The 15,061-nt window shown below is 39.0% G+C and overlaps 1 protein-coding gene across 2 annotated transcripts in view; it reads left to right on the top strand.

The window, feature by feature from the left end:
- Nucleotides 1-15,061, top strand: part of AFAP1 (actin filament associated protein 1) — a 123,715-nt gene that overhangs the window by 94,642 nt on the left and 14,012 nt on the right. For both annotated transcript variants that reach the window (XM_067298265.1, XM_067298264.1), the window contains exons 8-12: nucleotides 1,226-1,310; nucleotides 4,799-4,948; nucleotides 7,980-8,191; nucleotides 10,066-10,211; nucleotides 13,776-13,893. In XM_067298265.1, the coding sequence (XP_067154366.1) occupies nucleotides 1,226-1,310; nucleotides 4,799-4,948; nucleotides 7,980-8,191; nucleotides 10,066-10,211; nucleotides 13,776-13,893 (711 nt within the window). The remainder of the gene's footprint in view (nucleotides 1-1,225; nucleotides 1,311-4,798; nucleotides 4,949-7,979; nucleotides 8,192-10,065; nucleotides 10,212-13,775; nucleotides 13,894-15,061) is intronic.

Genomic DNA, 15,061 nt, shown 5'->3' with positions numbered 1-15,061 from the left:
CCTTTTTTTTTGAGAATTTAGTTCTTACAGAGCTCTCTGGGCATGCTGAGGTCACTGTCTTGGCAGACCCTTCCAAGCGTTTGTGCCATAACACACAGGAACTTGGCTATTCGGATACAGTTGTCTTAGCTCCCTTGACTCAGCAAGATATTAGAGCAAGAATGAGAAAGGACAGCATCTTTGCAGTGAATGAACAGTACGTTTCTGGCACCTATTTAAGTCCCTGCTCTGCAAAGGCATCCATGTGAGCAGACCTTACTGAAGGCCCTATTTAAAAGTCCCACTGACAAAGGTTTTATCTCAAAACTCCTGCAGGCAAATTCTATCCTTTTGATGTAAGGACATTGCTGTCAGTAGTATTACATTGCATTATACCCAGGAAACTAAGAGCAAAATATGTTCCATGATAGCTCAGATATTCTGATTTCACGAGCCAAAAGCTGTTGTGCTTGTGTGTTTCTGCACATCTGCACATTATTAACCAAGTAACTAAAAATGTCATAAAATAGTTACTTTCTGAAATGCATGCCATAAAAAAGTGATGTTGTATATCAAAACTTCTCATTGGTTTTTGGGGGATAATCTGCATATCTTCTTCATGGCTTCACCACTCATGAGTAACGTGGTTACCACAACCGTGCCAGCATAAACTTTATACCACATCATCACATATTTCTTACCCAACCATTACAGAATAATTGGTGCTAAAAATTTCTTTCACAAATATCTTCTTTGCAGTGATTGATTCCTACACCATGTAGGAATGCACTGTTTTCTGATACGTTGTAATTGTACATGCATATCTGAAGTATTTTTTAAAGAAATAGTTTTAAAGTTTGTCTTATCTGATCCATGTAATTGTTTATCATTCCTTGGCAGGTTAAGAAACAGCAACATTGCAGAGTCTAGAAATGCGTTACAAATACATAATGTGTAATAACATCTTTTGAATTACGATTATCTAACTTAAAATATTTTGATTATACTATCAAATATAGACCTAATTTGGGGTTAGGCTTTCACTGTGCCTTTCTAAAGCTTATATGATACTGTAAAAAAACTCCTCTAAAACTGAACTTTTGACTATCTTCTGTTTGTCTTCCAAGTGGATGAGAGCTTGAAATGTGTTTTATTTCATAGTAAGCATAATTTTAAATGGGCTCATGACACTGCTTTTGGCTCAGGTGACCACATGATATGTCACCTAATCTTTTTGTCCATGCAGAAGTTGTCGTCTGAGAGACCGAGCTCGGATGGGGAAGGTGCTGTGGAAAATGGCATCACTACGGTGTGCAATGGCAAAGAACAAGGTACATCTCAGAGGTAGAGGTGCTTAGTGTAAAAAATATGTGCAGAGAGAGAGAGATAGGAAGTAAAATAGGTTTGGTGTTTATATTTTAAAGAAGTAGGCAATAATGCCTTTAAATATTTTTATTAGTGTTCTATTTAACTTGAAAGTTAAATTATGTCAAGTATGACTCCTTAAAACTTTTCAGTGACAGAAATCATTCAATGTTGTGCAGGTGAAACAAATATAATGAGTGTAAGGACACAGAATATAGAAATCTTGACTTGGTTTTTTTTCTGTGTTCAAAATTGCACTCTTTTTCAGGGCAACTTGGGCAACCACTATGGGCAACTAACAGTTGTGTAGAGTAGCTAACTGTATACTGGCAACATACATAATACGTGTGTAGTTTTTAAGCAAAAAACTATCACTGACTGCTAAAAGGAAATGAAAGAACCATGCATATTATATAGTTTTTTATATATTTGTATACACACACACATACATGTATAACTAAATATTATGCATGATTATATACTTTAACACACTAATATATGCATAATCAAGTAATATTAGTGGGTTTGTGTATGTATATATGTATAAAATTGTATGTATGCTACTGTGAAGCTGTGAATTTTTTTTTAGCCCTTATAAATCTATAAAAGGCACTTCCTAAACCCAATGGGACTTTTGTGTGAGTTGGCTCTAAAAAAATCAACACTTACGCTCTCTTCCCTGCCCCACTTCCTCCTCCCAAAGGTGGAAAAATCCCATGAATCAGTTAGTTAACTTCCCATGCAGCAACAGTATTTTTAGTTGAGCAGAGTGGGCATTTTTCTGCAGCAGCCAAGAAGAAGGGTAATGTGAGCTGTAGTGAGCACAATGTGTCGATACTGGCGTTGGTGCCAGCACTGTCTCTCTCTTTGACTCGATTCCTTCGCCTTCTCCTTGTGTCCTTTCCCAAGGTTTCCTGAATACACAGATCTCTGTGATGTACCCAACAGTATGCAACCTGGTCAATTATTGTGATTTCTAGACATTGCAGTATATGGTTAATTTTCCCACTGTAAAATCTTCCACTAAGCTTTCAGAAACGAATCGCAGTACAGTTTTTAGCTCTGAAACCTGCTGAGCACATCTGTGAAACAAAAGCTGAGCCTTTGTAGTCCAGGATCTCCAGAAGTGCCTGGCGACTCAGGTGCCCAGCTGGAGGCATTTTAAAGGAGCATACACTGTTGGAAAACCAGCACAGCTTAAAATGTCTCAAGTAGGGTAATTAAAAATACCAGTTGCTTTTGAAAATCTTGACCTTCAACTGTGTAGTAATAATAATAATAATAGGCATTAATGACTGCAAGGAGATTAAAATATGCCTGGCATCGCTTTAAGTGGTTCTGGATGAGATATTTTGAATTGGCTTTAAACAATGGAAAGGAAATGCTTTCGGGAGCTCACTTAGCTGTACATGGGAAGAGAGACTCCACAGAGCATTTATCTCCGTGCTTTACCCGCAGGCAGCCTTCGCTCTGCTCTTCACCAGCTTCTTGTTTTGTTGTGGGGCAGGAAATGAGAAGAAAAGGTTTTTGTGACAAAAATCTCTTCCAATCATGCAATCAGTGTACTCCCTAGACTCCCAAAGTTTAAGCCATAAAGGCCTCATTTCTGCTGCCTTTCTCTTCTACGGCAGAATGAAAACAAACGTGCAACTGGACAACAGGGCATAAAAGAACGGGCTTATTCCCCTGCCTGTGCATGGTCATGAGAAAACCTCCTTTGGTCGTCTGTCCCAGTTAGAAAGATCTGCCCTATTTGGGGCATAGAGAGCATAGTTTGGTCCCAAACTGCAGTTGACATAGGTGCTTTTCTGCCCTTCCCCGCGCCGCAGCTGCAGATGTCCCTAGGCTGCGGCTGAGTGGGCCAGAAACCTGCGTCCAGCCACGTGCTGCCTTCAGGGGCTCCCTCCGGTTGAGGGTGAGGAGCGCTGGGCTGTCCTTCCTCCCTAGAGCCTGGGGGCTCCTTGCATGTCTGGAGAGCACAACATAAGCTGTAAGCAACCATCCTTTAGGAAGGAGAAGATGTGACCTTCGCTTGCACACACTCATCGCTGTATTGGTATTTGCTGATAAACTGCAATCCACACCTGAAAACCAGCCTTTCCCGCTCAGAACTGCACGTGGCAGATGACAGATTTGTCCAGGCTTGGCTGCAGACACAATTTCTAACAATTTTCCAAGTTTGCTAACAATTAAACTAAATATGATAAATTACACCATTGTGACTTCCAGACTGTTTCTGTTTTCAGAGCATTCTTCATCCCAGTTCATCAATTCACATAGCCATTTTTCATGTAAACATTTTGTCCTTTTTTTTTCCTCACTTTACTCAAGTCCACAACCACTAAATACTCTATTTTGGGGAAAATGCAAAAGGAATTGTTTTGTCAGGGCAAAACTTACAGCAGCTCAATCACAGTAACTAGTCTAAAATTGTATTTTTCATCAAAATCACTTATCAGGGCAAGTTAATGGATAAATTCACAGTTCAGTCAGTTAATAGACTGACTTTAGCTCTGTTGATAAAATCCAAACCACTTATTTGAATTTTATTTCTGAAAGGAAGTTCATTTCATTTATTTTGTTTTGCAAATAAGTTTCTTTCTGATTCTGTTTAGTCTTAGCAATTTTTTTTTTTCTTATTTTTCAATGAGTTAGTTAGGATTTTACTCAGGTAGGCACTTGCAAAAATGTTATCCCCAGTCTTGATCCTGTTACCTTCAGTAGTTCAATATACCTCAGTGCATAGAGCCATAATATTGCAAGTAACATACTAAGTTTGTGAAAACCTGGACTAGATGTTAGCAAAGTCTCTTCTTTCTGCAGAGCTTTTCCTTTTAAGTCTGTGTGATCATAAAAAGTGCCCACTTCTAATCATTGTCCTGATCCCACTAATTTAATTATTAATAGCTGATTTATACCACTTGTCTTTCCAAAAGGTCTGTTGTGATAAGATATCTTAATCTAATGTAAATAGCAGGGGCATTTTTGCCAGGCAGGCATATTCTTTGTTTGTTAAATACTTAATTATTGAAGTATTTTGAGATAAATGTTTAGGACCAATGAATGATCATCCAGTTGGATTTTTATTCTTATGTATATGAGGTAAATTTACATGCTGGTAGCTCAGTCATATTGATAAATTAGATGATGACTGCTGTAGAAGAGACTTTCAGATTGAGTAGATTAGATAAAATACAAGCCTAATTTTTTTGTTTTCCTTATCCTTTCATATGCCATGATTTTAACAGGGTGAAAGATATTTATAGGTATCAGTATTAATGAGGGCATATAAGGCATATGAGGGTGTATATCTCATTGCAGACTGCAACTTTTGTCTGAATGTGTATTTTGCAGAGGATTGTTTATTTATTTGAACTATTATTTTAATTCAGGTTCTCCCTGTTCACCAGTTTATTCAAACACACTAAAATGCACACTTTTGCTTTCTTGATAGTGAAAAGAAAAAAAAGTTCAAAGTCAGAGGCCAAGGGCACAGTGACCAAAGTAACAGGGAAAAAAATAACAAAGATCATCGGTTTAGGAAAGAAAAAGCCATCAACAGATGAACAGACCTCATCAGCTGAAGAAGATGTTCCTACATGTGGTAAGAGATTTTTGTCTTTGAGTCTTAAATGCACTTTGCAACTAAAACTTTATAAAATTGTAGCCTAGAAATTCATATAAATTTGTTTAACTGCTTTGTTTCTTACCCCAACATCAGAAAGATGCACTCAGACTGAAAGAGGTGCAGAGTAATCAAGAGCCTATCATTTGAGAAAGGACTTAAAGAGCTTGAATTATTTAATGAAATGATAGCACAGGCTAAGAAAGAGTATCATTGCTGTCTGTAGAAAAGATGAGGGGGAGGAGAAATGTGGACCAACAACAGAGAGAAACAAGAGCTACTTAAGCACAAGGATAATTTTTGAACAAATGGATGTAAGAGGAATATAGGCTGGATTATAAAATAAATTTAGGCTGAAAACAGAAAAGATTTCTTGTTGACAGAAGTGTTTTTATGATGGCTCTTGCTAAGGTTATATGTGATGGCAATCATGACAGCAGTGGACCAGCCTCAGCCAAAGTGATCCCATTTAACTCGGGGTTCCTAAACTGATACATATGCACAAAACCAATTTCTTGTAGACTGTTTCAACTACTAGTGTTAAACACGCCTTAAGACAACTGTAGTGCTTGGTAACACCAAGAACATATATTTAAAGGCACGCAGAAAATACAACCTTCTTGCTTACATTTTGCATCTTAGCTGTTAATGTTTGCTCACTGTTCAGGACTTTGTGTAATGCAGATAGCTGGTGTTGTCACAGCTCTGGTGTTTTCAAACAATGCAATGTAGTTGTTACATTCCCTGATATGCCTTCTGGTGCTCCAGTATTAACTAACACTTCTATTATGTGAGCAAGGTTGAACCCACCCTTCTGCCAACCTATTGACCCCCCAGAAAAATCCTATAGAAAGAAAGCTGTGAAGCAGTTGCACAGGATTCTGAATAAAGTCAGGGATTACTTTTTCCCTTTTAATTGATTAGGAAAACTTCGGGAAATCCAGAAAGCTGTGATTAGGCAGCAGCTGGCAGAACTCTTAGTTGCGTGAAGTGCAATAGATGCTTGCCCATGTGAGAAGAGCAGATCTGTGGAACACCAGTGAGAACTTCAGAGATCACAGGTGGCTCTCAAGCCACAATTTGGGAATCATTCACATAAGCAAGCTTTGATTAAATAAGTGTGCATATACATGTCTATACATCAGCTAAATACAGATGTGATTTATCAACCAAAAGAACAGCTGGGAAAACCTGTGTCCAGCCAGATACATCTTCTGAAGCATCTGGCTTCCATAAAAGCTCAAACTTCCTGGGTCTCATGGTCTGTTGATTATTCTGTGTTATGTGAGATGTTAACCTCAGCTGTACAACCCAATTCATAATATTTCTGTCATTATCTAGGATCTGGGCCTAAGTATAGCTATTACTGTGGTCTGCATTTGGCTCTACTCAACACCACTTGCAGATTTTATAGAAAAATATATATTATAAGTGTCTATGCTTTGGTCATTGCAGGAAGTCTTTGCAGAAGGAGTTTCTCAAGATCAGAAAACTGGCTCAGTGCAATGCCCTGGAGGTTGCTGCATAGTTAAGGGCTTTTTCACTTAATTTTCTGCCTCCCAAGAACAAAGGGAAAAGTGCAGTGGGGGCTGCAGGGGACACACAGCCAGAATGGAAATGAAAACCCACCTGTGTGCTGAGTCTCAAGGAAGACTCTTCACTACAGCAGCATTTCTCTTTGGCCACCTGGGCTAAGCTGAGCTGCAAATGCCCCAGCACACACAAGGCGTGTTGGGCGTGTCAGCTATTGAAATTTTAAGTAGGGATATTTGGGAGGAAAAGCATGGGGTCCTGCTTAATTCAGAGGAAGTATGAGGGCCTGGAAGAGCTTCTCTGAGAGGTGCAATGGGAGAAGAAGGAAAAAAAATATTGCCTGAAAAAAAATGGAACTATCCCTCCAAAACAAGCCAGCTGGCTTGCACACGCTTTTCCATTTCTCGGGATTATGTTATATTGCACAGCTCTGCAGGTTTTGTTACGGGAGGAGGGAGGAAGGCTGGAGAATTTGATCATCACAAGGAGCCAAAATCACAGGATTATGCACATCCTCCTTCTTTTTTTATGGCACCTTCTAGGATGTGCACAATTCTGATCTGCCATATCCTGTTGGATCAAGCTTTGACATTGGAACCATAATGTTGGAAGGGAAGCCCAGAAAAATTAGGAGACAAGTCATAGTTTTAATGAAAACCAAAGAGATAGCTGTCCAGCGTGATTAAGTGCTTAAATAAAAGTCAGGCATGAGAAAGAAGATAAATATTTTATATAAATTCTGGCCTGTGCAAGATATTATGTCGTATCAATATGCTGAATTCATGTACCATTTGTAAAGGGGAACCAAAATTAAATGATCTTTTTTTTTTTATTTCCAAACTAAATGAGACAGCAAAATTGTGCGTTGTCTTGATTTTAAAGTTTGAGTCTGGGATGATGGTTGCTGTGGGACAGAGGAGGAAAAACACTGCCCATTTACTGACATTTTTTGCCTAGACACTGTATTTGTGAACATAAGAAGAGTAAGGTTTTTTTTTAAAAGGCAATTTATTCATGAAATTTTGATTTGTTATAAAGGTAGTGTATTATCGCTGAGAAAAAAAATCTTGACTTAAAGCTTTTGTTCTAAAGTTTAGCTAAATTTCATATATATTTGTCTTGATTTTTAAAACAATATTTGTTTTATTTTCACTGGCATCAATAGAGATCTCTTAAATTCTGCTTTAAAAATGCTCCTGAAAGTTGCAAATGCAAAGTGCATTCTTCTTTCTAAATGAAATTAGAATGGGATAATCAACATGGGAAACTGACTGTGCTAATCTGTTCCTCCCGGCAAAGCAGAATGGATTGGTATTGCATGGGTGAAGTTTATTATGTCTTTAAGAAACTGATTTTGGATGTTAACAGAAACTAGCTCATCACCAAATCATATACTAACAGCCGTGATTTCCCCCAGAAAATTTTGGGCAGTCACAGTTACTCAAAACTAAATATCTCCTGTTTCATTTTATTGCAGGATATCTCAACGTGCTCTCAAACAACCGCTGGCGTGAGCGCTGGTGCAGAGTGAAAGACAATAAACTCATTTTCCACAAGGACAGGACAGACCTGAAGACCCACATAGTTTCCATCCCTCTCCGCGGCTGCGAGGTCATTCCAGGGCTGGACTCCAAGCATCCCCTGACCTTCCGGCTGCTTCGAAACGGGCAGGAGGTCGCCGTGCTCGAGGTGCAGTGGCTGTTAATGCTATGCCTCTTCTGGACACCCACAAGCTAACTTAGAGGGGCACTTTCATACAACCTGACCTTTCAAAAAACCTTTGGAATAATATTATTGCAGAGCTGGGTAATAAATACTGGAGGAAAAAGAAATTAAGATTTGTGGGCAAAGAAAGAACTGAGATTTAGGGACAAGTCGCATACTGCAGTTCAGAAAGCTTCTTCAGTGAGATGTTTCCACCATGCATCTCTGTTCTGACCTTCCCTTGACCTGTTACTGAAATATCTGTGCTCCTTCTCTAGGCACACTCTCATACCAGGGATAATATAACTACTTTAGGTAAATACCTTAGCAGTAGTTAATTAATGGATCACTGTTGATGGAAACTCTTTGGGCTCTTAACTCTCATTTATGTCTGCTACCTATATGAGTCACTTCTAGGATTCTCATTCTGTATCCGTATTAAGGTAAAAAACTGGTATGCCAGCCAGCTGGTGAATCTCTTTACATGCCACATGGGTAGAGAGATGTCCATAAACACATGGACACACTCTTACCACTGCCAGGGTCATACCATCATCTGCATTACATGCACAGTAACTCTGTGCCTGGAGGAATGGGAACAGAGAAGAGGACAGCTATAGTCCAATGCAGCCCAGACAACTAATAACCTAAGCTGGGAAAATACTCACAACTTTGGTGGGATCCCAGTTCAAAGAGCTGATGGTGGCTGCTGGTGACAGGCAAGCTGGTATATGAAACCAGTCTGATCTGGAAAACTGCAATCAGTGGCTCTGTTGATGGCTAATTGCTGCATTTAACTTCTCTGCAGCAAACTCAAGGGCGTGATGTAACTGACAAGTCAAAATGAAACTAAAAATTGGGAAAAAATGTATTCCTTTTCAGACCTTGTTAAAGTTGGACTATGAAAAGTTGTCCATGATTTTTTTTTTTTTGCCTTTATTCATTTTATTTGGCAAGATGAAATGAGAAGACACTCAAAGCCGAGTATAATGAAACTACAGGAGGAGGCAGCCTTTCATTCTCAATGGCAGGACAGACACTTTGAACGTGCTGGGTTTCCAAGTGCAGGTCATGTTACTCTCTTGTCCTTGGAACAAGGCCTATTACATGTGAGCGCTTCAGAGAATTTGAAAGACTAGATGGCAATTCAAGGCACTGTGAAAGGTGGTAAGATACTAAAAAAAGAAAATGGAAATTTAGAAGCAGTTCCTATAGAAACCGCACACTTTCCTCCCCCCCACCCTGTTTTTTCCATTTTTTATTTTGTTACTGTTTAACTTTGCAACTGGTGAATTGAATTTCAAAAATTATTTGTAAGAGTAATCATATTTGTACTTGTGCCATTAGGAAAATAAATACTATCAAACAGAAAAATATATTGAAATTTAAAAAAGCCCTAATATTCCTTCTAGTATTTCATTATTTTCTTTTCTCATTCCTACTTAGCATTAACATTTTCTTGTCAGGAGTCATCCTAACTAAAATCCCCCAGCCTAGCGTAGGAAAATAATGCTGTCATAACTTTCAGTTTTCTCAGATCTAAAATAAGTGTGACACGAATCTAAATCCATTAGCCTATATAGTTATTTTTTCTTCTTTTCTTGAGATTGTCCACTTAGTATTACGTCATAACTCATGAGCACATAGCTTACTCAAAGTGCACTCCTTATAGCAAAGCAAATTTAATGAAAAGCCTGTTTTTTTTCAGGAGTTCAACAGAGAGAAACCAGAGCTTCTTGTGCAATATGGTAGCATTTTGTCAGCCAAGAAAAATGCACAGTTTTGAAATAATGTTAAAAATGCCTTCAGTTCAGTGGCAGACTGCGGACTTCACATACATTCTTCCCCTCTCCTTATAGGCATCATCGTCTGAAGACATGGGCAGATGGATTGGGATTTTGCTGGCTGAAACTGGATCTTCCACAGACCCCGGAGCCCTGCACTATGACTACATCGACGTGGAAATGACTGCGAGTGTCATCCAGGCTGCAAAACAGACCTTCTGGTAAGGCGCGTTAAATTAGCCGGGCTCGTTTCACCACTGTGGGAATTTATATCCTTATGTTAACTCTCGTGCCAAGACAGCTTATCAAAATCCCCCCTTCGCCAGATAACGAACTCCTGAAGTGTCTCAGCATCTCGGATGTGTTTAAGATTATCTTGCTGGCATCCTGCTAAATTCTGTAAAAGATGCAGATGATGATAGCCAACTTTATTCCAATCTTTACTCTTTTTTTCAGTAAGGCTACTTGTTCAGTGCTATATTTTATTCCTCTATTTTGCCTGAAGCCTTAGAACTGTCCCTGGAAAAATGCTGAAATTTAAATAAATTTGTAGCTACCTAGATTACATTCATTTACCTACTGGCTGTATTTATATTTATATCTGAACAGAACCACTAAAAATGCGTAGCAAGTTTAAGGCTTGGATAGTCACATTCTCAGTGTTTTTGTCTGAAATTCTTTTTTGATTAATTAATTAAAAAAATTCATCAAGATCACACCAGTCCAACTTATTTTTGAATTTTAATTTAGGAGGTGGAATATAGGCACAGCACGGAAATCCTGTTTGAAATGCAAATCAGTACAGTGAATCCCTCATCACAGATCCTGTGTCATGTAGTAAGAAAAGCAAAGCATACTTAGCATCAGTGCAGTGATTTCAGTGTTCAAATCAATTTAGGCATTAAATGAGCGTTTGGTGGGAAGGGACCGTCATTCTTCCTTGGCTGCGTTAGATTGTTTAGCAATCTAGCGTGGATGAATACTTGGGATATGTGGGATCTCCTGCTGCAGCCGTAGCAGGTGGTTTCACAGGGTTGGAAGCGGGTTGCCTGACGAGACAGTTTGCTAAGGCATCCTCCCGTGAGGTGGTGGGCTCGCTCCGCGCTCACAGCAGTGAGGCTCTCTGCACAACTTGGTAATTCGTCTGACTTAATAATATGCGAGAGATTCACACCCTATCTGCCCATCGTAAATTTAAGCAGACTGTAAGCACTGAAAAGGCAAAGAGCTTCAGAGCTTTCCAAAAGCTCTTCCCTTAGTTAAGCGTTCAGAGAACGTTAGTGTGGGAAAGCATGCAGCTTCATTCAGGATCTAGGTTGAATGACTTCTGATAGAAATCAAAGTGACTCAGTGTTAGCACGATCCCAGTTTTGTGAAAGCCAAATCATTCTGACAGAATCAAAATGCATTTAGCTTATAGACTTCTGTTAGTATTTTTTTGAAGTTAACAGGACTCAAGAAGTACATCCTGTGTTGACATGTATTTTTGCTTCAGTCAGCATCTAATACTAACCACATTTAAGAAAGAAATAGAATGGAAACCTTTTCCCCCAAATACTGCTTGGCTTTCCTTTTCTGAACAAATGTGATACTAATTGGAGCCAAGTGAAAAAACATATGCAACTAGACCACATATTAGGAAGGAATGTCAAACTTAACTTGCAAAATATCAAAATTCCCACATTTAGAAGTTGTTCAATCATTGGGTGTCTTTAAAAAGACTGCAAGAGCTTGTCAGTAAGCAACTAGAGTAACTGTCTTCTGATCTTCAGCTACTCCTAGAAAATTAGGAGAAATGACAGTGATACTGAAGTGTTAATAAAATATTATTGGCAGTCCTTTATAGAATAAATAGCAGTATTTTAAATTGACTGTAGTTATCATTAAAAATTTGATTATCATTAAATCACATCAGGTTTATTGGTTATTCTTTTACTGAGATTAATGCTTTGCCAAGTGATTGGCTCTCCATTAATAAGCCCGTTAATTTTCTTTATGTAAATCATTAGGTATCTAGGAAAGACTGAAGAAAAATTGTTTCCAAATGTGTTTTTTTTTTCTATTTGCTTTCTCATCTAGTAGGTTTAGAATATAATTAATTTACATGGATGCATCTGCAAACAGGGCTAATGAGGCTGAGTGAAATTAGGTTCAGTGTTTGCAGATACATGATAAATGTTAGCTTCTTTTGGAGGTGGAAATAGTTACTGCAGGTGCATCAGATGTCATTAATGAATATCTCAGCTGTCAGACATTTATCATGCATCACTCTTGATGAAGCTACTTAACTGAAAAATACATAATAACAGCTGCAAATGTAGACTAACCAGAAACACTTTAGTGTTCTTCATTAAAAGGAGCAGCCCTTTAATAATGTATAATAAAGTACGAGATATGACAAAGTTAAAAACATTTTTATCTGTCCTAGGCTTTTTATTGTTTGTTTGTTTGTTTGTTTGTCTGTTTTAAGAGGGTAAGAAAACCTTCTGTCTAATGATTATTCCACCCCCTTAGTCCAGTACATCCATCTGGGATGTGGCAGACAAAAAAGTCTCACACTGACCTAGGCAGGTTCATCCCTCTTGAGAGCCGGCGTCTCTCGCGGCTCAGGTGAGCAATAGCTGGATGAGGCCTGTCTCCCTCTGCGCAAGCAATTCGATGGACTCGATGTTATTCCAACGCCAAAAGAAAGTTAATGTCGAAACCACAGAATTCTTGACTTCTGGCCAGCACTACAAACAACCCACTCCTCTGCTTTAGGAGGGCTTTATCGTATTTTATGAATGTCAGCACAGAGCCTGAATAGTTCCATTGTTTGGGGTGGAAGTCTTTGTTTTCCCATTCATGTATACCTGCATCTGTAGGAATTATTTGGGATCTCTCTGTGTACCTCCTTCCATTTCAGAGGCTGCTTGAAAGGCAAACTCACCCTTGATGTAGTTATTGCTATTGGGTCTCATTCTGCAGTTGCTAGAGCTTTGCTCCCAACACAAAGCCTATTGTAGTCAGTTACACTTTGCATGTGTTCTGCAGAATTCCAGTAAAACAAGCTACAGTCCTGGTTTTGGGGAGAGAAAAAAAAGAAATAAAGAAAAGTATATATCCCTTCTGAAGTTTTCAGGGGGCTCGGATCCACTGTGCATAACAAGAATGTGCATGTAAAGTAATTGCGGGAACCCAGCCTGGGAATCAGGTTTGCACCATTGTTCAAACCCTACCCAGCCAAAAGTTCTGATCTGAACGTGAAAAATCTGCAGAATTTGGGGAATAAAATATTCAGCAAATTTTGATGGAAATGTTAACTTAATTTCATCTAAGTTCCACTTTCGTCAAATCTTTGCAGGATTTGATTATTGTTTCTCCAGATCCCTAAGCGCACATCCCCCGTGAACATGCATGCCCTGAGAAACACCTGCTTCTCCCCGATACAACAGGGAAACTTTTATGGGACACTGGCAGGCTGGCTTATAACTTAGATCAGCAGGTTCCCCTGTAAACATGCCACTGAGTAGTTACAGCTGTTGCCATCTTGGCTTTCTCGCTGTCTTATCCCCACTGTCGGAATACAATACAGAAACATATGTTGTGATAGCATATGGTGCTGCTAGCAGCAACATGTGAGTAGCAAAGGAAGAAAGGAAAATAATCCTCAGCTTTCCTGCAGAAAGTGAGAAGATGTGTGCTTCCAGGCTACAAAATCAGATACAGGGAACAAACCACTGAATCATCGTTTAGACTTAGGTTCAAGCTCTGGTTTTTATTATTTTTTATTTTGCTTTATTCAGTTTTATGAACAGGCGAGTTATATCTACAAATCCGTATCGGGGAAGCACTGCCAACGGCTACGCATGTCCAAGTGGAATGGCACTTCATTACGATGATGTTCCCTGCATAAATGGATCGGTAAGAATTTAATTTGCACGGGACAAATGGTTTGCATGTGTTGAATGCATGGACATCTGAAAATTATATTATCTAAAAAGCACCACTGGGCAGTTTCCAAATGAACTCTTGTTTTTTTGATTGGGAACTGCAAACTTCTCTCACACCTACAGAGTATTAGGGGTGGGGGACATATTGTGTACATTAACCTGCACACAAGCCAACATGTGTTTAGAAGGCAGCTGCCTGCTGATGATTTGTTGCCAAGTCCTTGAATATAACACTGACTTGAGGGGGTATTATTTTAGATCACACCAGACCTGGCAAAATTAAGGACTCAGTTACCACAGACACTTGTTGATGTCCATTGAAAGAAAGACTTTCTGTCCCAGGGCTGTATGACTTTTGACAGCACGTACTGCTTTTCCCAAAGGAGGACCACAGGGGTCATTTCCGTCTTCATGATTTGCAGAGCTGATCTTAGGCAGATGTGTAATAAGGTTTAACACATAATTGATATTAGCCCATAGTAGTATGTGGTCCCTAAGAGGATTTAGAGGGGAGCTATGGCTCATGTCAGCTCTCAATTTGGGCTGCTTCCTAAAGACCCTCGCGAAGGCTGAACTCTCAGAGAAATTCACAGAAATTCGAAGTATTAAGCAGACTGCAAGTACAGTCCTCAGTCATGTCATAATAATGTCAGAAAGATGGTAGAAAAACCTCTCTGGGGAACAACATACAACAGCATGTGTGGTGAGTAGTCTGGATCTGCAGTACTTGGATGTGCTTAAGCCTTCATATGAGAAGTATGCTGCCACAGCCAGGATGGATTAAGGAAGGATATTTGGCAGCCAGACTCATGGTTTCTTTTAAGATTAATTGAATGAATCACTGGGGTATTGTTGAGCTTTCCATTTTTCTGAAGAAAAAAATAAAGAGGAAATGGCCTGTAGCTATTTTAGATAGTTAGCTCAGAATAATAATTTTCCAGCAAATAAAATGTAATACTAGCATACCAGCAGCTGGTATTCACCGGAAAGACATATAGCCTGAAGAAAAAAAAATACAAACAAGAAAAAGCACTCTTGGCTTTTGCTGTTAGGCTATATTACTTTTAACAAATTGTGTACCAGATGAAATCCTACAGGTTCTTCTGTGTAGCCCACGAGAATGCCATTGCCAACTTATT

This window comes from Apteryx mantelli, chromosome 5 (genome assembly GCF_036417845.1).
Source record: "Apteryx mantelli isolate bAptMan1 chromosome 5, bAptMan1.hap1, whole genome shotgun sequence".
Classification (NCBI taxonomy): domain Eukaryota; kingdom Metazoa; phylum Chordata; class Aves; order Apterygiformes; family Apterygidae; genus Apteryx; species Apteryx mantelli.
This window is presented reverse-complemented; position numbering and strand designations above follow the sequence as displayed.